At 31.0% G+C, this 24,991-nt stretch overlaps 1 protein-coding gene across 1 annotated transcript in view; it reads right to left on the bottom strand.

Moving 5' to 3' along the window:
- Positions 1-1,461: 1,461 nt before the first annotated feature.
- The window catches only part of LOC129223352 (moesin/ezrin/radixin homolog 1-like), a 35,717-nt gene continuing 12,187 nt past the window's right edge, over positions 1,462-24,991 (bottom strand). Inside the window, exons 5-15 of the mRNA XM_054857920.1 lie at positions 24,826-24,930; positions 21,625-21,794; positions 19,251-19,334; positions 19,019-19,165; positions 16,367-16,463; positions 12,006-12,169; positions 9,006-9,115; positions 7,979-8,139; positions 6,869-7,088; positions 4,963-5,063; positions 1,462-3,093 (exon numbers count right to left, since the gene is read on the bottom strand). Of these exons, the coding sequence (XP_054713895.1) occupies positions 2,929-3,093; positions 4,963-5,063; positions 6,869-7,088; positions 7,979-8,139; positions 9,006-9,115; positions 12,006-12,169; positions 16,367-16,463; positions 19,019-19,165; positions 19,251-19,334; positions 21,625-21,794; positions 24,826-24,930 (1,524 nt within the window). The 3' untranslated portion in view covers positions 1,462-2,928. The remainder of the gene's footprint in view (positions 3,094-4,962; positions 5,064-6,868; positions 7,089-7,978; positions 8,140-9,005; positions 9,116-12,005; positions 12,170-16,366; positions 16,464-19,018; positions 19,166-19,250; positions 19,335-21,624; positions 21,795-24,825; positions 24,931-24,991) is intronic.

Below are 24,991 nucleotides of genomic sequence, written 5' to 3'. Positions count from 1 at the left end.
TGACAAAAAGTACTATTGACTGAAGGAAACAACCCCATTCTTGATTATCCTTTTTAATTATTAAGAAAACAAAAATGATTTTTATAGCAATTTAATTTATTGCGGAAATAAAGATGAATATCTATCATTTGTTAAAACGAAAAGAAAAAAAAAACATTTACAGCTATCTCATGCTTTGCATTCCCTTCATTTTTATTATATCAACCAATCAACTTTTGTCAATGCTGTTAAATCTACAAGAAACAATTTCAATTAAAGAATATAAAGATTTTTGTCTATTGCTCAAAACTTAAAAATTATAAACACAAATTAAATTACATTTTTTAAAAAACATACGCCTACTTTCTGCAAATATTTCAACGAAAAATTACTTTTAGCATTGTAAATTTCTTAAATGAAGGATTTAAATAAGCACTAATATTAATGTTAAAATATTTTTCATTTCTCAAAAAGCCGACAAATTTGAGGAAAAATTTTCATACGCCAAGTTCTATCTTGAAATAAGTTTGTTCCAAAAAAAATCTCCTAGCTAGTTCGAGATTTATATCTTTCTTTCAATTTTTGCATCGCTACTTATGTTTAATTTTGAACCTTTGGAAAAAAGGGAATGATGCTCCCTCTCTAACATTTTTTGAACACGAAAGGTTTTTTTTCTATGTGTGTGTGGGGGGGGGGGGAATCAAACAGACCGTTCGACGCCCTTTTTCCCATTTCAATACCTTACTTTCAAAATTATTTTGCAGTATTCATTAACTTGGTTATTTAACAATTATTTCTTTTTAAGAATTTTTTAACAACAGACTAAGCATATATTTGCTCTTTCTCAAGCAGGGATGTTCCCATATACACTGTATACTCAAACATTTTTTAGACATAACTTACACCCTCAAGTTTCAAAAAATTTCATATGATATGCTATTATGTATATCATTGCATACACATATTGTGCGCAATGAATTACTAGGAGTATACCCCCTCAGAAAAATTGATGGAAGCATCATTGCACAAAAGTATTTGTGGAAAGTAGACTGAAAAGAAACTAACAGAAGCTAATTATTCTTATAAAATAATGCAAACTTTACCCGGTTAGTAAAATTAGGTTGTAGTATTGGCAATGTCTCACTTTTTTGGTATTTTAAAAAGTTCATAAGAAAAATAGGAAAAATACCACTGATGATATTTTTCTTAAAATGAATTCTTGGGCAAATTTTCAAAAATACCGACTTTACTGACTAAATTTTGAAAAAACTGACACAATTGAGAATACTGACTTGTATCGACCAGTTTTATGCCCTGCAATCTCATAAGAGATCAGTTTTAAATTATCTAACTGTTTGTTTGATCATTAGATTTTTTCATCCTTTACGATTAATTTTATAAATTTAATCTTGATGAGCAAAGAAATATTTCATATACAAAATAATAATCTCTTCATGTAATTAAGAAACACAAGACACAAAATAAACTGTAAAACTTAGCTTTTATTTAAACTTGCAAAAGTTTGAATAATCATTTGTGACACATACAACAAATTTGCCACATTACTGAACTGTGCCCAGACCACTATGAAATTGCATACATTTGTACATCAACAAGAACAATTTTATTATCTACAATATAAAAATAATTAACCTATGTAAGAATTGATTTGTGTAATAAAAAGTAGGGAGAAATAACCTGTTGCAATCAAGTGAACTAACAATATACACAGCTGGCAGCAGTTATAAAATTTTTTAATCACTGGGTCTTGATACATATTCACTAGAAAAGCAAAAAATCACTGAAATTGGCCAGTAACTTCTTAAAATGATTCTTTTTTGGCACAGATTTACAGGATTTTGCAATAAAAAAAAAATCACAAAAAAAGAATTTGATTTTAGAATTTACTCAGAAATTAAATACTGCACTGGTAGAAACAACACAATGAAATAAAAATTAATAGTTTGATTTAAAAATCAATAAATAACAAATTTAACACATCTAATATGGTCTCCATGAATGTTACAAAAAAATTTTAAAATACAAATAACATTATAATAGGAAGCACAATACTGTTTTGCAGTAAGCATATTGCTAAGATGACATTCATCAACAAAGCTAAGTTTTACAACTACCAGCTATAAACAAGCTCGTGTTGTTTTGAACAAATTTAAAACATACTTAACAATCAATATAATATGCTCCAAAATATGGATGCAAAAACTTCATATGAAATGTCTAATTTGTAAATTAGATATTAATGTTCATTACTGAAGATAAAATTTACAGGAGTGAAAAAATGCATTTTTATTAACTCCAGAGGTAACTAATCCTCAACAAACTTCTTTAAAAGCTAACAAATTACAAATTGTTAAAGAAAATAGCATTTATAATACTGTAAGTACGCAAGGCTCAAAAAATATTACAAAGGTACAGAACCCTTCTTAAGCTAATATAAAATTATAAAATATTTCCAACTCTTCAGCATACTTTCATAGTATCAGCGATATAAAGGCACATTTGTTATGTGAATAGGATAGTCACACATACAGCATTGAGTCAACACCTTATAATTCTTAAAAATGTCAAGAAACCTAAAACTGTTTTGTTCGTAAAAAAATATAGCAACTTCTCTTCTACTACTTATAATTTAAAATTCAATTTGATTACACTGAAACACCTCCAAGGTTTTTGGGGGGGTCAGAGTATCCAAGTAAGCATGAAACGTGCAGATTTAGTTCAGATCTAAAGCTGGAGACTTTTTTTTAAAACACAAAATAAAACCAGAATTGAAATTAGTCAATATGGAATGTAATAAATGATGCTTTTTATATGCATTTTTTGTTTTTGTTTCTTAAAAATAAGTTTTCTAGATATGAACAGAAAGTCCCCCTTTCAAACATAGCTTCCCTTCTTGACAACAGTATATGAAGACCCACCAACAAGTAATTACATATTTTCAAACTGGTCGACTCTTCTCTTGGTGTTGCCTTTTCGAATTTCTCGTAAAGTTTTGTACTTATCTCTTCCCTGCCTTACATTTTCTTGATGAAGAAGATCGTTCTTGGTCAATTTTGTTTCATCTTTAGAAGAAGCAAGTTCTTTACTCAATTCCTGAAACAAAAATCAATTGCATTCTAGAGAACCAGTAACAGATAAGTAAATGTCAAAGAATTACTTCATACTCGAGTTTTAGAGAAGATTAAGAAATTCGATTGTGATGAATTGTATCATGTTTATTTAATTTTTTTTTACAGAAAATTTACTTTTTATTATTTTTAATTAACTAATCTTTTAATTTTTTTTCATTTCCTAAATTTTCTGTACTTTTACGTTCCTGTTGTATGGATTTTTTTAACCTTAATTGTACTTATGAGAATGTTTCATCACAAGTTCGTTCCGAGCGTATTTCTTTGTGAAACACTGGTGTCCACTGCCCTTTTCAATGCCAATCACACTTTTGCTTTTTTTCAAGTTCTTCTAGAGATACAGTACTATGATGTCTTTAGATATTTTTAGAGCCTTTTTATAAGCATTTTTCATGCATTGGAAATATGCCTCAAAAGTTTTAGATAAGTCAATTTTTACGTTTTGCATTTCAAACAAAAATTTAGATTTGCAATATGGGAGGAGAAAAAAAGCAATAGGAATCGTAAAATTACATTTGAATATTATTGATTCGAAATGTCAAAGGTTTCAAAATTTGTTATATTCCACTTCATCCAAACTCTAAAAATGTCAGAGTATTTTTATGCCTTAACTTTGGATGCTATGATGTAATTTCAAACCATCCTTTTGGCTTCTAGGTTTTGACCTGTGCAAGGACACATAAAAAATCAAACCAGAGTGGTCTTGAATAACTAAATGAAGGTTTTATCAAAACATTGGGCTTCACAAATTGAAAGTACTCAAACTCAGGAGTCAGAGAATAGAATTTGATTGAATGAGCTGGGCAAAATGGTAAAGGTTGAGAATGAGTCTAAATTCATAAACATGTATACACTGTGAGCAAACAAAATTGCACTGTTTTCAGATTCTCCATTACAACTCAGAAATGATAACATTAATATTTCGGAATTTTTATTAAATTGTAGCAAGAAAAAAAGTTGAAGCTTTTTTTTTCTTCTCTTTTTTTAACAGTAAGTGAGTATGTATAGATTTCATGCTTATCAATTTTACGCTTGATTGCACTAGAAAATTATAGTTCTAGTAAAACCATTGCCTATTTAAATAATTTTTTCAAAGGGGCTTCGAAAAAAGAATTGTAGATTGATTCAGAGTTTTAGTAATTAGAACTACAGTAAACTAAAATTACTTCTAAAGTAATTATTAGAAATTATAATTACTAAAAAGTCACAACTATTAATAGTTGTAACTTTGACCTACAAGCTAAAATAATTTTTCATGTGCAATTGAAGACTAAAATCTTGTGATGTTTGCATTGATCAATTTAAAATTACATTTAGCAAATTAACTTGATAAATGGGTTTAATAACATTTCCATTTCAGAAGTATTTGTTTTGAGAAAGGGAGAACAGGTGGAGAGAACCTTCAAAAAAGTTTTTTTTTGACTCAACATGTTTGTACATTTTGTGTTTGAACATGAAGTTTCAAAAGCAGAAACTAAAAGACTGCTGACACACAATTAGCCAAAATGACTTTAATGTATTCGACAAAGAAAACAAAAGGCACATAAATTAGGTAGAAATGAGACTAGCACGTAGTATAATCAAGAAGCATCTCCTGCCAGGGACATTTTAATTTTAAATAAAAAATAATTCACCAAGACTAAAAGTTAGTCCTTAAATGTCCAAAATTAAATTCCTCAGTAATAAAAAGGGTGACTTTTTTTTTCCTCAGAGGGACTGTATCTACTTCTTCAGTCAAATTATTCGGGAAATAAATCTTTTTAAAAATAAAATACTTACTAACATGTGCTTATTATGTACAAGTTTCTTATTAATATTGTAATCTATAACATACCTTCAATTGATCTTGCAAATGTTTTTCTTTTGACACTTGAGTTATTCTATCTTCCTCTGGTCTTGGCAAGTTAATTGAATCATCTCGTGAAAGCTCAGCACCTGTAATTCAAAGACAGAATATATTTTTCAAAAAGTATTAAATTCATCATTAGTTCATGCAAAGTTCTTGCCAAACACCACACTATTTACAAATACACTAGTAACACTCCGAAACACAAAAATGCTGATAAGTCTTGCTCTTGATTACGGAAAGACATTGCTCTTCAAACTGCAATAATCATTCCTTTGCCTAACTTACATTAACTGCCAATTTTTGCCATTTCATTCACTTTTAATAATAGAAACAAATAAATATGGCTACAAATAAAAACTTCAAGCTGTATTTATTACTTTGTATTATAATGCTAAGGATCTTCCACAGAAAATTCTTGTTCACTTACCATACAGGATATAAAATATGAAACTTTTTAAAAGAAAAGACTCAAATGAAAAAAAAGAACTTTAAAAAAGAGGGTAGGGGGTTTGCATCCAAAAAATAATAAATTTCTGCTACACTTGTTGTAATAGTCCAAACAAGATCTTAAATTGAGAGCAGGTAGGGTCATGAGGCTTGAAGGTTTGGGGGCTAAATGAAAATACTCAAATTCAGACAACTTTTGTTGGAAAAGTTAGAAATTAAATGAAACATAAATTGAAAATAATTTTACATTATTGAACCAAATTGTTTTAAAATGTCACTATATATCTAATTTAGTTATCCAATTTATTGACATGTTAGTAACTAGGCATAATGGAAACAACGTTGGATATGATGTAATATATACAGGACGAGCACAAATGATGGATCAGATTATAAAAAATATTATTTTCGAAACTACTGCATATATTGCAATGCTGCCAAGGGAAGGCAAACTGAAGTATCTGCAGAAATGCATTTTCAAAATATTTAAAGAAACGTGTTGTAGATTCAATACTTTCAATGGAGAAATATTGGAATTACGATATTTTTTCATGCTTTTTTTCAGCAGAAACCAAATAAGCAAGCTTGTATAATTAAGCTAATGTAAAACGTCGAGAAAAATGACATGTGATTTCTTTTTATGATGAGGTTATGTCCAAGAAAGTATGGGGTGGATGTGTTCAAGACTGAAAATATTTTGACCAAATTACCAGAAAAATCAAAAAATTGTCTACAACTGCCTTTTTAGGACTCTAGTTTCAAAAAAAAATTTCTAAAGCCCCAAAATGAGACTAATTCAAAAAATCAATGAGAATGGTAAGCAACTCATAGACCTGTAATCAATGTTAGTTGGCAGATACAAAGCTACTAAAAAAAGTCAAATGGTGCCTGAAGTCAAAAAGTCACGCCTCTAAAAACATTCTAACACAAGATCGCAGCCGAAAGTCTCGTGGGAGAGGCAAAAGATGTTATGCATGCATCAATGTAAATGAGCGATTATGGAAGGAGCTAATGATAAAAATGTATTTTTAAAATACCTGTTTTTCTTATTTTGATTACTTATTTACTTTTTTTAAAGTAAAAACTGAAGTAAAGTCATCAAATTAAATTTCCATCCCATTCTTGGTCTTGGCAATTCCGTTCAGACAGAAGATCTTGCACCCACAATAGGGTCTATCATTTGAGCTCACCCTGTGTACATCAACTGTTTATTTTATTGAAGAAAGATTTTTTCGAATTAATATAAGCATACTTTTTAAACATTGATGGTTATCCCATAGAGATGAACAAGGTCTAATATTTCAACACAAACATACTTACCCAATACTAGAAAGGGGGAAAAAATGCCTTACACTTTTAATCACTACTAAAATTCAAAACTTAAAAACTTAGCATCTTGTCCAAAAAAGTTATTACAAGATATAAAACAAAATGTGAAACTTACCGAATTCTCCATTGACCATATCATCGTTTTCTTCGTGTTCATCTTCATGGACATGATGATGTTGAGGAGTAGTTGCATCCATTAATGCCGCAGCAGCTTCTGCTTGTCTGCGCCTAGCGTCTTCAACTTCCTCTTGAAGCTTGCGAGTCTCTTCATCTTTTAAGTTAACTTCTTCCTGAATACGCATCACTTCTTGTTGTTTGAGCTGAATAGCTTCTGCCTACAATGAAATTACATATCTTTCAAATCACTACACTTTTTTCTCCCAATCATTGCTTTTATTAGGCATAAAAATGTGTAATTTTGAAAAGAGCACAATCAAAATGAGAGCAGTAAAACAAAAATTTAAACATGCCTGGCTGATAATCTGCATAAATTACTTATCAAAAAAAAATATTTATGAAAATGTTTTTAATCTTCAAAGCCCATTAAAAACAAAAAGTACTGCTCCAAAAAATTTTCATTCCGTCATAATTAAAAACATCATACTTATGATTTGCTTTGGTTTAAAAAAAAATTAATAAACAAGCTTGCAGTAGAAAAGTAGTAAATGTTTTTTAAAACGTTACTTGTTTTATGCAAGTGCTTAATGAACAGAACAAAAGGAAAATTTTCCAAGATGTGAACTTCAATTAATGCTTAGTTCAAGGGCTCCCAACCTGTTTGTTGCGACAACAAAAGGGGTCACAAAGCATTTTGTACGGGTCTCAAAAGTTTTTTAAAATACTAAGATTTTTTTTTAATGAGGGACTCCAATAAATGGAACACTTAATAGCTTCTCATTCTTTTTAATGATGTGCCTCCTATAAATAGAATTTTTAACAGTAAAATGTAGAAAAAAAGACAAAATGGCTGCATATTATTTGCAATTTCATCCCCCTCCCCCCCCCCCCCCCCCATTTTAACCAAAGTTTTCCAGATATTAACCGAATTTTTTAAACTCCCCGAGTTTTAACAATATGGCCGTATAGTCCAAGTCAGTTAAAGAAAAAACAGAACTAAGACATAAAAAAATTAGTTCCCAATGAATTCATTTTTTGAATGGTTAAACATATTTATAATCATTTTAATAAAATATTTAAATTCAGAATGAAAATAAGTAAAAATTACCAATCTAGCCTTCTCTTCAGCTTCCATGGCTTTGTCATTTTCTAATTTTTTCAACATTTCCTCCAATTCATTTTGCTTACTTTCTAACTCATTCTTAGAAGCTTGCACTTCACGGAGTTGATCTTCGAGGCGAACAATGCTATGTTGAGCTTCAAGTAATTCTGAAATATGAAAAATCAAGTTGAGCTTCAAGTTATTTATACAACAGTAGAAGAGGTTTTCATAAATTCATGGTAGCTGAGGATATTAATTTTAAACTATTTTACTAGCACTTGGTTTAAACTCAAAACCAAGTTTATACAGTAAAATCCTATTACAACAAACAAAATGTTCGGTCCAGTTTTAAAACCTATGAAGATAATGTATGAAAATTCTCATTTTAAACAAAACTATTGTTTCAAAATTCATTACAAAGAAATGTTTTTCTCAACATTAATTTGAATATTTTTCAGTTATTGCTGTTTTCGGAAATTAAAAAAACTACTTTCGCAAGACATAACATGACTTTTATCTGAGCTCCTAGTATCATGAAAACTCCAATTATCTGAGCTCCTAGTATGCAAGTAACTTTCAAAATTTCAGAAGCAAAACCACAATGGAAACTTACGTCGATTCGCAAAATAATGATTCTGTCTACACGCTACTCCCTCTCCCTCCGCGAAGCTAGTCAAACAGTTTACTGTGACCAAGCAAGCAATGTCTTTTATTTCAAGTATGGCACAGTAGAACTCTCTTCTAATGAGCATGAAGGGATCATATTATTTGCTCATTATAACAGAGTGCTTGTAAAAACAAAGTTTGATAAAAAATCAAATTTGAGCTTGCTGTGTGTTTTTATTTATGAATAGTACCTGAGAATTTGACTACTTTGCTTAGAAATGTCTTATCAGTTTTGTGTTCTTGTTTTCGAGGAATACTCATGGTCAGAAGAGAATTTTGTCATTTCTACAGCAGGCTTCAAAAAAAGCAAAGTTTTTCTGCACATCAGATGCCATCGAGTATGTTGAGGTTTATTTCTCTAAAATACCTTTCTGCCTATTTTCCATTTCTTCTTGCATCTGTTTGATTTTCTCAGCATATTCTTGCTGTTTCTTCTCAGCTTGTTCTCTGGCTTCCATCTCTCGACGAAGCTTTTCTCTATAAAGATGAATAGAAACTTCAATGAAATCTAGTTTCAAGTGCCTTTAACAAGTAATTATTCAATATTTATGAATTTATTTTTTTAATAATAAGTAAACATATAGCTTAAGTTTGCATTCTCATTTCAAAGTTAATGTTTAACTGTTTTCATTCTAATGTTACACATTGCAGAGCTGCCAACCTAGCAAATGAAAAATGATTACAATTTACTTCTAAAAGTATACAATTCTTTGAAAATGAGTATAATATTAACAAGAGTTACTAAATGCACTCATATTTAGAAATTCAAAGCTTGAAAAAAAAAAGTATGCACCTAAAGCAGTACATACAACTATTAACATTGAAGTAATCTCAGATATGAAAAGCTTTTTTAAAGAAAATAGAAAAGTAATACAAACTGCGAAGAAATTGCCTGATTTATGGAAAAATAAAGTAAATACTCAACAATATGGAGAGGCAATTTTTTTTATACAAGTAAATTTCATGTAAAGCAAGTGTTTTTCAAAAAACAAATATTCTCGTGAGTGCATATGGAAAAACAAATATAAGTTACAGAACTGCAAAAATATTGTACTCATATCAGTTTAAAATTCTACTTCATAATAAATGTTAATTCCAAATGCTTCCAGCAGAGCAATTAATATGAATAATGTAGATTTGTAAAAATAGCCATTTTTAATTTCTTCAATGAATGTTCCGATTTTATTACTTCATTTTTATGCATCATTTTGGCTGGGAGGTTTTTGGGAAGGTTTTAATAAACACCAGTCTGTATTTGGCCATGGTTTACCTAACGCCAAAGCTATTTAAAAAGTCGGCCTGAAGCAAAAGTGAAAAAACCATTAAATAAGTTTTTTTTTTCCATTTGATGCAAATAAGTTAGCAGGAATGGATATAAGATAGTGTCTTTAACGCTGTTAAAACAATCTAAAACAGCATAAAAAGCTGGTGAAATCAGTTTTTTAAGTTTGACATTCTTCATCATAACATGAAACACTTAAATTTCCATTCAAAATGATTGATTTAAACCAAAAAATCGGAAAATACAACCAACATTTAGTATTCCTTGCCTTCTAAGAAAAAAACTGTATGTATGTCTCTCATACTCACTTTAATAAAATAAGATTTCTCAATGGAGGATTTGGTATAAAATTTACCTTTTAGGGTTAAAAATATTAGTTCCTTAGATGCATGTTGCATTTTTACGGGTACATTTTGCTTACTAAAAGCTACTCTTTGGCGGAGTAGTCTAGAATTCAAGTATTAAGTATTTAAAGAAAAAATGAAGTATTAACTGTGGTATAAAGGTCCTCCCTTGATACCACAGCTAATACCATGAAAGAACACAACAAACAAAAAAGTTCCAACTCTTTACTGACTTAAGCATAGGTTGTTACAATTTCTTCAGTTTTACTATAAATTATAAATATTAATAAAATACAAAATAGATAAATGTTTTCAGTGACTTTAAAAAATTGACAATTAAATGATTTGAAATTTTTTGACATCAATTTTATCAGGGTTCGTACTCAATTTCAGAAATAAAATGAAGGAGTAAAATGAGATTTTGAAGGAGTACTAATGGGCTGTCCTTAAATAATGTCACACTTTTTTCTTACTCCTCCTCTTATCACGTCATATTTTTTAAAAACATATTGTTATAATAACTGCGTGATGTTACTTTTTGTCACTCTCTCTCTTCCCCTTGTCACACTTTCATGAACCCGTCTCCCCCTCAATGCATAATATCACTTGTGGATGACTCATATCATAACGGTGATTTGCTAAACAATTGTTTTTTTTTTTTTAACACAATCACTTAATATAGTACATCTGCTTATGTATTTTCAAATATTTAAATAAGAGTTAGACAAACTGACTTTTGCAGCTGAGAGTGGGGTGGAGGGAAAAGAAATAACCATAAAACTTGAAAAAATAGCTAAGCACCATTTAAGCAGGTTTATTTCATTTATGAAATGTCTTAGTCATCTAAAATATTTTAACCTTAAACTTTTATAACTTCTATGATCAATTTGTAAATCACATTAAAATGGAAAGTAAATATTCTTGTTGCAATTTTTACATTTTATAAAGATTCTAATTTTCTAATACCTATGCAATTCTTATTGCTCCTTTTAATATTTTAAGTTGATTACGACTTTTTAGTAAGTTGCGATTTTCTTCATTGCTTTTCAAAAATCTATAAACAAATTTCGAGTATTAAGCATAAAAACCTATTTTTCCACAGGAAAATAACACTTCACTATATCAGTAAACAAGCCAAGAGCTACAATTAATAAAAGACGAAGGAAAATTTCCTATCTTACGATTTCCTTAGCATTATTTTTGTGTCTAAAATTCATTCAAACTGAATTTTACTGAATTCAGTTGAATTCATTCAAACTGATTTTTAAGTTGATTACCACTTTTTAGTAAGTTATAATTTTTCTTATCACTTTTCAAAAATCTAAAGCAAAGTTTGAGAATAAAGCATAAAACCCAATGTCTCCATAAGAAAAGAACACTTAACTATATGAGTAACGAGCCAAGAACTACAATTTATAAAAGACGCAGGAAAATTTCCTAGCTTACAATCTCCCTAGAATAATTTTTTTGTCTAAAATTCATTCAAACTGAACTTACAAGGTAAGAAGAAAAAAGTAATTTAAAAATTATCAGTCATTAAAATCTGATAAAAGAGTTTTCTTAAGTAATTTCCCACAAGTGCTGAAAAGACTTTTCTGGAACCTAGTTCAAGCATTCAGACATATTCTACCACCTTGGTAAGAAATCGTTTCCATTAATAAAGTATCAAAAATATAGGAAATAAATACAAAAAGCACAATTAAAACAATTTAAAATGGTTTTCATAAAAATTAAGACTTGCCTTTCTTGCTGTTTTGCTAATTTTTCTTCTCTGGCTTGAGCTTTCATTTGTTGCACTTCAATGGAATCTGGCTTTCTACGTCTCATGTATAATTCATGATTACCCATACATAAAGCTAAGATTCTTTTATTAATCCTTAAACGAGGGGCAAAAAAGACAAAATCCTGAAATTAAAAATTCAAGCAATGACAATCAGATCAAAAGAAGTAGTCTTCTCTCATCGCATAGTACTTGGAACCAAGAAAAATAGTAGACAGAACCAAATTTCGAGGTACCAAACAGTTAAAATTTATTTTCACTCATAATGGTTAATAAAAAAACACACAAATGGACAAAAATGAAAGAAAGCACGTTTTCTTTTGGAAAAGAAAAAAAATGAGGGTATCTGAGGGAGGGGGATAAACCTAAGGAAAAATATTAAAGAGAAAAATAATTCAAGATTCTGCTTTTGCGACTTTTTACTTAACTGTTTCATATGCTACTTGGCAGACAGAAACATCTAAACCAAATCCATGAACTAGTGCATTTTCCGTCCAGCAGCAGAAGGTTTGTAGTACAGCTGGCTCTAATCACAGCCAATGCAGGAAAAAATATGGGCAGGAGCGGTTTGATTCATTTTGCATTTTGGACAGACTATAAACTTTAAGACCAGTCACATGGTGTTGTGCTTGTGAGTGTCTACTTTGTAGCCTGGCCAAAACAGTCTGATCTTGCATGTCTCACATAAAGCAGCACCAGAATGAGCTCCTATGTACCCCTTATTTATAGGGGCCGGCCTCCAAGACGAACTGATATTTTGCTTGACTCGGGTTGAAATTTCCGAGTAAGAAAGGCATTCATTATGAGGAAAAGTCCCTTTGCTCCTATCGTGAACCAGCCTGTCGGCAATCTCATTGCCATACACATCGACATGTGACAGTATCCACTGAAGAAGAATTTTAGGACTTTTGCTCAAGTCATTTCGATGTTGAATTATGTTCAGAGTCGTTTTGTCATCATGTCTCCACTATTCAGACAGATGTTGAATAGAGCTTCGGCTATTGATTAAAATCCAAATATCTGTATTGACATTCTCTGTGGTGCAATACTTTAGAGCCTCCTCAATAGCTAAAAGTTTTTGCCAGAGAGTCAAAGCAGCAATCTGGGTTCTTGATACAGATCCTAATGCCATTCCCTTTTTTGATGAAAACACCGCTACCAGAGTTAGAACCATCTCCTCTGCTACCGTCAGTATATATCTGCAAGCATCACATGGTATTAGATAAATAACCTCCAAGCTGTCTAAGATACTTGGGTGCAAACACAAATTAATTTTAAAGCAGGGGCGCAAGTGGACTTGAATAAAACTTCCTGAAGACAATGTGAAATTTTCAAAAATTATAAGGAAGCTTAACCTCCCTCCCCCATAAAAACTATTCAAATATGGCATACAGAAATCATTAAAATCATAGGAAAAAACATTTTAAAAAAAATTTATTTTTTGAATTTTTTTCAGTTTTTGAATGTTGGTTAAAATTTTCGGAAACAACCCAAAATTTTAGGAATTTTCTGAAATTTTGGATCAGGAACACCCTTGTTTTAAAGAAAACTTGTTCATAAAATAATGGAGCAGCACCTTTTTACTTAACTGCCAAATCTAAGGAGACAGGGGTGTGTCCAGGATTTTTCACAGGGTCCGTTTTTAGTGAAAAATAAAATAATTTTGTAAAAAATCAAATAATTAAAAAAAATTTTTTTTCCTCGTAAAAACGAAAGTTTAGACTCTTGAGATGGTAGAAACTGCATCATTGACACTTAAAGTTGAGTGTTTTCTCTCTTTTCTGTTGAGAATATCATTCTTGAGTGTTTTTCTAGTATTTGAAGAGAGGGGGAAGGCATCGCTCCCTGGGAGATGGGCACCCCTCAAGTATCAATATTTATCTACCATTCTACATCATGTTAAATTATACTAGAAATGTTTTTTGTATAGTATTTAAAATAACTGTAAGAAAAAAAATTAGGCAGGGGTTCAGCATTTAACTTTTTAACCCAAGACACTGTTTAAGAGCAGAGTTTCGTTCAAACCTTAAAAACTCCGTGATTTTCACAAAAATAAAAAAATATTTTATTTGTTTACCTCTTAACTAAGTGTACTAAACATCGAAATTTCGAAAAATCAGATTTCCACAGCGGATGCAAAGAGATTGCAATCCTCAAAGTGAAGGAATCAAAAGTATAAAAACGGCTTGTAAACTAAATATTTTTGATAAAATTACTTTTGAATTGCATTTTAGAGTCCAATGATAAACATATCATTAATATCTGGACACAGTTGAAGCAAAAATAAATAAAATAAAAAATAAACCATCGATTCAGCATTTTAATTATTGACTCATAAAAGAAAATGGAATTCCCCTTTAAAAACTTTAAATAAGCTTTGTTACAAAAATAAAGAGACTTTTCATTTATTTGCATCCTAATAAAGCAAAGTTAGCTTGAAAAAAGAATAAAATATAATTCTCATATTGGATGTAAAAAGATTGCGTTTTTCGAAATGTAGACATCTATAGAAAAAAATAACGGTAAATAAAAGTTTATTCAAAGTTAATTATCCTTTTTAATATCGAAAAACCAAACCCATATAACTTTCTCCCAAAATAACAGTTTAACATCGCACCACCAGATCCTAAGTGGCGATAAGTTTAAATTTTGTAACCCTATCTGAAGCGATCACATCCGCCCCACCCATACTATCCTTTGCAGTTCTAAATGCATTTCGCTGTATATTATTGATGATTAATTCATGAGTGGGGAAAAAAGTGCTTACTACACCTATTCAGAGAATGTTGACGCTTTTCCCAAGAAGTTTACAACAACACCACTGCATAAAACAAACAAGCAAAATTATAAACCAAACTGACTTTCAGCTGTTAATTTCTTTCAAAGAAACCAACAATAGGCATTATATTTATTTGGTGGTAGTAATTATTTATGGCTTGCAGGAGCATCACAAGAGTGCCATTTTTTTTTTTTTTCCTTTTGCAAAATTAGCTGATTTTGTATAAGTTGATTCCTCTAATTTAACTTTAAATATGCTGTATTATTTTAATTTGAGATTTGCTCTTTCAATGAACAATTTGTGAAAGATCCGTTTTTGTTTACCAGAATTTTGTGAAGGGTCTGTTTTGGTTGATCGGATTTTTGTGAAAGGTCCGTTTTGTTTGATCGGATTTTTGTGAAGGGTCCGTTAACGGACCCTAATTTGCTCTGCCCAGATCTATGGGAGACTTCTTGAAAAATATTTCTCACAACAGAAATTTACTTTTCTCCACATCACCCTACTTTTTAACGTTACATCTTAGGTTGTATTAAACAAGGGGTATGCAAAGCATGCCCTTTGTGTGTTACTGGGTTTGGAGGCCGACAGCCAATAGTGGACTGCAGACATGGTGCGTTGCACCTGGGAAGGTCAAGTGCCGGGTGTCAGCCCATCTTGGAGCATATCCCTTAATATGAGAACTCTGCACACCATGAGATGTGTTATAGACCATAAATCGTCGTTGCTGTGTTTCCTTACTCCTGATATCAACTGAAAAAGAACGATTATATATGAGGGGCATTCAAATGAAACCAGGTCACTAATGTAAAGTAACGGCAGCGATTTTATTAACTCAAAATGTCGCCAAAACCGTTTGCATATTTATTTCATTGCGACAATAGGCAGTCAATTCCATCTTTGAGGAAGCTAGTAGGTTGCTATCGGATTCAGGACTGAATCCAGTCACACTTTGTCATCCATTGTGATATCCGAGATATCTGGCTTGTTGTCTGCAAATAGCTTGTTTTAGAGGTCCAAAAACATGAAAGTCACACAGTGAAAGGTCTGCACGGAGAAAGGGTGCGGGGTGGATGTTCCACCTCCAACGTTTCTCACCGATACTGCAATGTCATCTTCACCGCATGCGGACGGACACCTTTGAGCAACATGTCTGGTCACTTCCACTTAATGGCTCGTCTAAGGCTCTGTAAAGTGGCTTGATAACGCTAGGCATTGATGGTGGTTCTTCATTTCATGAACTCGACAAGCAGTGGGCCCTTGTGGTCAAAAAAAGACATCTCGTAGTGAACGATAACTTGCGTGACCGCCTTCTCTTCGGCATTAAACCACTTACTCACTGTGCAACACGAAACGTGCATGAGTCAGTCTCTCTACCAATAGATTGTGTATCCATACATGCAGTTACGTGGCATAGTCTAACGTCTAATGTGAAGTTGAACGCACTGACCTGGTTTCATTTGAATGCACGTTATATATTTCAAAAAAGAAAATAAAAGTTTACAAAATATAATCTTAAGGTCATACAATTCAAAACATTACTTACTGGTGCTTTTTTGTCAATAGGTTTAATAACAAACTTCTTATCATTGAATGAGATATTTCTTATTTCACTCCAGGGAAACCCAATTTTTGGAGTTAGCCTGTCAAAAAATAAATATTTGTAAGAAAATTTTAGAGGCAAAAGTTGAAACTTAAAAGTTTTTTTTTTTTCTTTCCTACTACTTGTAAGAGGTTTTATCATTATGTACTGAAGAACACTGAAAACATTTTAATTGCGTTATGTTCAACTTGAAACATTCAATTACTTAGTGAATCATGGTGGTAACAAAATCCTGGAAAAAAAGATCCCTGAGATTCTTTGATTTAGCTCTAAAAATTTCCCTGATTTTCCAATTGTGGCAAGTAGCAAATTTTAGCTTGTAAAACATGAGGAAAAACAGTAGATAAGAAAAGAAAACAGTAAGATAAACATTCAAAATACTTGAAGACTAAGCCTTTTTTTAATTAAATTTTGTCCGGTTCAGCATTTAACTTGAACCATTTCAAAACTCGCACTCAAAATAAAAGCGTTTAGTTCATTGTATTGCATTTTCATTATTTTTGAAGCATTTACAGTAAAATTCCAATGCAACGAGTACCAGTACTATGAAATATAGGTTTCAACGAAATAAATTTTCAGTCCCAATCTAATTTCCATCGTGGTACTTGAATTCCATTACAACAAAAATCCCACATTACTATGAAGAAAATTTGCAGTCCCTCAAGTTTGTAGTACACTCAAATCTGTTTTGTGCAGTGGATAGGGACCGCATAAAAAAATGCACGAAACTTTACATGCAGCTATAAAAAAGTTTTTGCAACATAGTTGTAAGTTTTTTTTTAATGCGGTGGATAGAGACAGCATAAACGAAATCAAAATGAAGCAAGTGATGATAAATTTGCCAAATTGTCAGACAAAATTTCCCGAATAAGTTAATTTTCGGGAGGTCACTCATTGGGATACCCGTCCCCACTTAAAGATTCTACCTCAAGCTAGTTTTAATAATTTTGTGAATTGAATCCTAATCTGATTGATATTTTCATTTATGCAAGGTTGTCAACCTTGGAGAAACAATTTGAGGAGCATCTGTGCTGATTTTGAGGAGCGATATAAAATTTTGTGGAGCAGTTCGGAATTTTGTTTTAAAAACCAATACAAATAACTAAAACCACTTATCTAAAATTGTTTTACAGCTTTAATAATCATTTTAAGCACTAGTATAAAAACAACTGACAAAACAGCTATTTTTACTATTTTTAAACTAATAAAACAGCTTTAAACACTATTTCAATCTTTGAGTATAAGCATCATTAATTTCCCATATTTACATGTTTGTTATGATAAAATAGCAAAATTTAAGCTTGAAAGCATTCAACCAGGAAATGCGGAGCAAAAGAACTTCTTTGCGAAGCCTAGGAGTTTCGCCATTTTGGCGGAGCTACTCGGCAAAATGCGGAGAGTTGGCAACCTTGGTTTATGGCACACAAAAAATCCCATTAAAACAGGTTTGAGTGTAATAGGATTTCCCGAGGCGGGGTGCCTAATACCCCAGAATTAGATTGCTGCATTCTAACATTTAGTAGGGTTTAGAAATATGGTTTCATAAGTACAGTCAGACAATGTTGCTCATGCAATTGGCAATAAGTCAGTAAAAATAATTCTACCTGAATAAGGGGGGAAAGTTAAAACTTTGATGCATATGTTTCATTCATTTCAAAAAGGCTCTGATAAATTTAGAGGCTAACACACTTCTGAGACAAAAAAAATAATATCCCTGCAAACTAATAGGTGCGTCCATTTAAGTCTGTAAACCGCGCATTCGGCTCTCCATCTCATTGATGGAGTCAATTATGGTACAGTATGCCAATTATGATACTGTTTCAGTTGTATTTACATTAAAAATACAGTATGAAACTCACTGGAAAATTTCCTACTTGAAAATTCTAAATTTTTTGGAGTGTACAAAAACTAATGTTGGGGTAACATACCTATCACTTTACAATTAAAAAAATTAAAAACAATTAGTCAGTTAAGAGTTAACAATGTTCTCAACAACTTTGCCAAAGTATTTAATTATTATCTAAAAACAAGTCTATTGTAAAATGGGAGTTTTCCGTTTTTTCTCGGAAATTGGCATTGTTGACTTGATACCGTTGAGGTGTCTAATGGGGGGGGGGGGGGGTATGGTACAGACTGCACCATTGAGATTTTTGGGGAAGGTTGTTTTTAGCAATATTTTTCTCCTATCTAGGGGAGGGGGAGCCTTCTTGCTCTTAGAGGGTCTTTGTGTTATCCATAAGCTTTCAGGTAGGCCCAGTCATTGCTCTTAGGGGAAAAGATGGGCAACCCTGTATACACTAGTATAAGAAAGGTATGGTTGGTTAATTATATATTCTTACTCTCTCTTAGAGGGTCTTTGTGATATCTATAAGCTTTCAGGTAGGCCCAGTCATTGCTCTTAGGGGAAAAGATGGGCAACCCTGTATACACTAGTATAAGAAAGGTATGGTTGGTTGGTTAATTATATATTCTATGCTAAGTTTTAAAAAAATCTTGCTTTTATGAAACTAAAATGCAAACTTATGCAATACCAAAATTTGATAAATTACAAAAAAAAAATTGTTCAGAAGCATTTTAGAAGCTAGTTTTACTTACTTATCATCTTTTTCATAAATATTTAGGCCCAAAGCATCAACACCTAACCAAAGATCAGTGCCTTTTTTGTTTTTGATTTCAAAGTAATTTACACCATACATCTCCAAATCCTGTGCAATCTTCAAGTATTCCATCATTGCATCTTCCCTAAACAAAATTCAAATAAAATATGAAAGCCTAAAAAATACAAGCTAATAAAAAATTTAATCATTTAAAAACTAAATAAACATACCTAGGCATTCCTTTGTGTTCAGCCCACCAATTCATTATTCTTTCTTCCCACTGTTCCTTTGTTAACTTATGCTGATCCATAACTCTAAAAAATATCCAGAGATGAAGTTAATATTCAATACAATACTCATTCTTTTTGAATATTAAAACCCAAGAGTTTACATTATCATTTATTACTTTATGACTCATTTATTACTTTATGACTCAAATACAGTAGACTCCCGATTATCCGCGAGCGGTTTATCCGCGGGGCGGATTATCCGCGAATCAATCAACAATCACGAACATGTATTTTCGCAGTCAAAAAGCGAATACCAGTGGCTGTTTTTTTTTTTTTTTTGAAAAATTGTAAATTTACACTCAGTTGTTTTTGCTTGATTGATTGATTTAATTTTATTATTATTATTATTTTTGTGCGTCCTTCATCGTACATACACTTGTTTGTTATTGATGTTAAGTTCGGTTGTGCAAAAATACAAAACATTTGTACTGTATATACAGTAAATTACCGCCCAATTAGCTGCCTCGCGTTCAATCTTCGAGTTGAACCGAACCATTGCTTCGGTCACTCGTCTGGTCTGCTAATTCTATATTAGCAACCAGTTTGTTTCGCACTCTTGGCTTCCTTAAGAGGTTTTCCATCTCCAGCTCAGTCACTATCCTATGCCGGGCTGATGAGTGCTAATAAGCGCGAAACTGCAGTCCTCGGCTGGAAATGACTGAGCTGGCGGTGTGTTTCATGTATTTGTACTGTACTCTCTATATATTTTCACTGTTTGCAGAAAGTGTTATGCATCAATACAGTTAATTTGAGATAGGACAATTTTTACCTGATTTTTCCCCCTTTCAGTCTTTTTGCGGTTATCCGCGATTTTTATTATCCGCGGCACTTGTGCCACCCAATTCCCCGGATAATCGAGAGTTTACTGTATATAATAAAAATTAATATTAAAGGGCTGAATATTTGCTTTTTCTTTTAATATGCAATAACTTGGACTTAAGGGAAAAAGCTTAATTTTAAAATGAAGGAAAGATCTTCCTTCTCAAGAGGGTAACAATATTATTTAAACTGTTCTAGCCTTTTTGTTTAATCCCATATGGTAAAAATTAGTGCTTGGTGTCTATTTTTTCCACATTCTTTTTTTTTAACACAAATTAAATTCATAGTAAGTTTTATATATGTATTCAAGCTACACATTTTTAAAAATCAAATAATTGTTTGGTATCCTAATGTGGTACCATTTAAATGGTTAACTGAATAAAGAATGGTTATAAAATTGGACGCTATGGATATAAATATGTATATAAATTTATAATACATAAACTACTAATAGACTCTAATGGAAATTGTTAAAAAGAATGGTGTTTAAGATCATTAATATTTTTTATTTTTATGAAAAGTTGTTTTGCACTTTAAATTTACTTACTTACAAAAGTTAAAACTTAAAATAATCTCAAAAATTCACCTAGGACAAATTTGCACACATGTCACTAAAAAAAAGTATTACCTTGTTTTAAAAGTTTTTAAAATATTTCATAGGTTGCTTGAAAACAGCTTCCGACTATTTTCAAGCAGTAGATAAGAGGTTTTGGAAGTGATTCCACTATTCTGCTCTGAATTTTAACCCAATAATGTTTTTAAATTGTAGCAATTTAAAATTCTTAAAACACATAATCCGTTACAAAATTAAGTTTTTGTTTTTTTTAAGAACTATTAATCTAGTCACACCAATTCAGGGGTGATCGTGGACTCAAGTAAAATTTTCTGAAGACAGTGTGAAATGTTCAAAAACTATGAAGCTCTGTGAGACCGGTGAAATTTTCTAACTACTGGTTCATTGGACCAATAACTTATTTTTCTGTATTTCTACACCTGAAACCCTCATCTGAACACCTCAACTCCTTAAAGTCAAAACGTCCTTGGGATAGCTATCAAACTGATGTATCAACTGATTTATGACTCTTTAAAACAAGTGCCAGGTCAGGGGAATATATAATACTTTTTGTCAGAGAACTTCAATTTCGAGAAAAGGTGGAGAACATTTCGGAGAAATATCTGGTTTTACTTTCGAGAATATTTGTACAATAATTTGTAAAACTAAAATTTATTTTTCAAAGTGAGCCTGCAAAAACTTTTCTTGAAGGTTACAAAGCAAAATTCAGTTTTCTGAATATTTCTAAACAAAATTCTACTTATTGAAAATAAATCATAGTTTCTTCATTCAGATAGACAAAAATAATTCACCACTTTGGCTTATCAAAGTAGCATGTTGATGTTCCTCATTCATTAGCAATCGCTCAAATCTTAAAAACACAAATCTTAGACTCAAAAATTTTAACTATGCAAAATATTGAAAAACTGAATGACAAAATACCTTTGAGGTAGTAGTCTGTCATTTGCAAGGCAACCAGGCTTGTGGATTTCAGAATTATAGTCACCATGTTTAGCTTGGACGGCATATGAAGCAAGAAGCACAGATGTTTCCGGAGGACAATATATTTCATCACTTAATTTAGCATTTCTAACTTGGAGATAAAATAGACGCTAAAAGAAATAATTTTAATATAATAGTTGCCGTAGTCTATAGTTTGGCAGAATTTTCAATAAAAGATTTATATACAAGTTTGAAATGTAATCAGAGCATTTAATTTCTACAATTTACAAAGTAATGGTTCCGAAATTAAAACTAAGAATGAAAATTCAACTTGTTCAAAAACCTAAAAGTGGCAGTAAGCATTCATACTAGCGATTCAACGAATAGCCATTTGGCTGAATATTGAATCTTCAACCACAATCAAGGCTGAATATTCGTTGCATCACTAATTCATACAATTACACAGTTCAATTACCATTAGTGATGTAAAATACCCGGGTATTTATTTTTAGGGGTAAATACCCAGGGTATATACCCGGGTATTTATTTCAAAAATTTATATTCAACTAAAATACTTTTCTGTATACAACCAACAATATACAAAACAATAAATTTTTGCCCAAAAATTGTATTTTGATCACATATTTAAAGAATTATTGTGTGAAACAGCTTAGCAATCTAATATGATATTCACATTAAATGTGTTGGATATGCCTGATCAATGTCGATAGCCAAATTTCACATATAAAAAGCCATTGTACAAAAAGTAAAAAGATTAACTGGTTACGAAAAAAGCAAACATCAATTTTTTAAGGTCCTAGTCTTTTATAACGCAGTAATATGTCCCTGCATGACATCAAAATGTAACGAAATGTCGCTCAATTTATTATTACTATTTATTTACCTATATCTTATGCAGAAATTTCCTCCAAACTTAGTTCAATTGCTCAGGTGTATTCTGTATCACACACACATATATATATATATATATATATATATATACACACACACGTAATATACATAAACATTTAAAATTTTTAATCTTTTATTTTAGGATTTATGTTTAAAAAAGAAAATAGTCACCTTTTAATACCACCTAAAAATTTTTTGCAAAATGCGCAATTATTAGGGGATTTACCCTGCCTTCGGAAAAATACCCAAAAAAATGAACTTCCCACCCTACAGGGGAGCAAATGCAAATGAGCAAGGCAACAGAGAAGAATATTTTGCTTTTTTTTGCTTATTAATGTGAAAACTGTTTCTATATTTTCCATGTTATCACTTAAATATCAATAAAATAAATAACACGATAGTCTTAATAACTTCTCAGTTTATTCTTCCAAACATCCCTCATGCTTCCTTTTTTTTCATTTTGGATATGACTAACCTAGATTGTGATTTTGAAATCCTGAAGTTCATAACGAATTGCTTATACTTCTCCAATTATGACATTGAAAAGAAAGATTCTTTGGTTCACCATATGTTTCTTTCATGATTTCATCAAGTGTTTCAATAAAAAAATATTATAAACTGTGTAATACATATATGTATCTATCAGTTTTACCAATTATTTCACATTTAGATTTTTAAAAAAAATCCCATTCACTTTTTTGCAATTTTTGTAAAATACCCAGTTTTTGGGTATTTACCCAGACCTTGGGTAAATACCCGGGTAAATACCCAAAAAATATTTACCTACCCGCTGGGTATTTACCCGATCCACATCACTAATTACCATAAATCCTATGTAAAACAGAATGTCTACTACATTTATTTTTATGTTTACAATAGACATTAGTGCAAGATATATTTTGCTTCCAAGGCGGAAAGAGGGTAAAGAAGATACATGCGCCTGATTACAAATCTCTTAAGTCATTATGGGAAGATATGTAGTGAGGAATAGTAAACAGAATAGAGTCAAGACAAATTAATGACAGGTAGAATGATCCTCATAGTAAGATGAAAATATCAAGTATTTGCACATAGCTCAAAAATATCTACAAGAATGAAAATCAACATGCACTGGGTAGGTAAAATTTTTAGTAAAAAAAATGCCATTTGCTTTTAATCATGTTTTCAAGAAAGCAATAATGAACATTTTTCATTAATTTTTCTTCAAATTTTGAAGATAATCAGTGTTTAATATGGATATTATTAACAATGTTCAGCCAATGCACATATCTACAGCACATATATTTGCATAGCATCAAATGTATCAGTGCACGGCGTGCGTCTATATTATCTAGCTATGCTGACCCGTGAGGAAATTCGAAGCATTTGAGACATGGAGTAATAAGACATAACTGTAATGAAGTTTTATTTTTAATTAGTTTTGTTTTTATTCTTTTTGTATTATAGCATAGCCTCAAACTTAAAAAATCGTTGCACTTATTGCAGAAACTAGGCCTTGAAAACTTCCATTACTTAAAGGCTTCTTAACAAATACAAAGATTCCTTCAATGATTCTAAGCATTCATGCAATTATTATTCCAGCTGATTATATATACACACACATAGTGCATAAACTGAAGCTTTTTTCTGAAACATATCTGTAAGTATAAAAAAGGGGCTCCTTGAATATTAGAAAAAAACATTTACAGGAATACTGGAGTTGTCTAGAACTTGAACATGAAGCAATGAAAGATTGAAAAGCCAGGGAAACGTGGATGCAGAGCATCACATGAGTGGTAGATTCACTATTTTCGCATTTACAAAAGTAAACGCATAAGATTTACAATTTTAATGTATAGTCATCCCTCGACACTTTGTACTTCGACTTTTGCGGCTAAAAACTTAAATTTTCTTTTTTTTTTAATTCTTTTGGGGGAAACGTTTTCTGTGAAAATTTCTGTTTTTTTCAACACTATCTCCAGTTCTAATCAAGGCAAAATCGGGTGGAACATTTCAGTGTTACCAGTTTACTGGAAATCCTGTTCTTAATACATTTAAAATGACAAATTTCCAAAATTTTAAGCTTAAAACTAAAATATGGCTTGTAAAAATTCATATTCACAAATATGTTTACAAAACAAACATTTAAAATAGGAGACCATTCATATTATGAATGAAATTGAATATTATGATTCATGTTAAGAAGTATTCCTACCATAAACACACTATGACAATACATATCAAAAACATTTTAAACTTTTTTTTTTGCAAACAATTTTTTTATGATGCATGTGACAACTAAAGACATACCACAGTTATGTCTTGAATTAATTCTTCTGCAACATCTTCTGGATAAAATTTAGCTCGAAATTTGAACTGCAATGGATTTTCTTTCTTAACATCTTGATTTAATACCTATAAAAAAAAAATTAATCAGATGAGTTCTAAAAATAATCTAATGACTTTCAAAACTTTA

The sequence above is a fragment of the Uloborus diversus genome, chromosome 5 (genome assembly GCF_026930045.1).
Source record: "Uloborus diversus isolate 005 chromosome 5, Udiv.v.3.1, whole genome shotgun sequence".
NCBI classification, from domain to species: Eukaryota; Metazoa; Arthropoda; class Arachnida; order Araneae; family Uloboridae; genus Uloborus; species Uloborus diversus.
The sequence above is the reverse complement of the archived record's forward strand: the minus strand, read 5'-3'. Positions and strand labels throughout refer to the sequence as shown.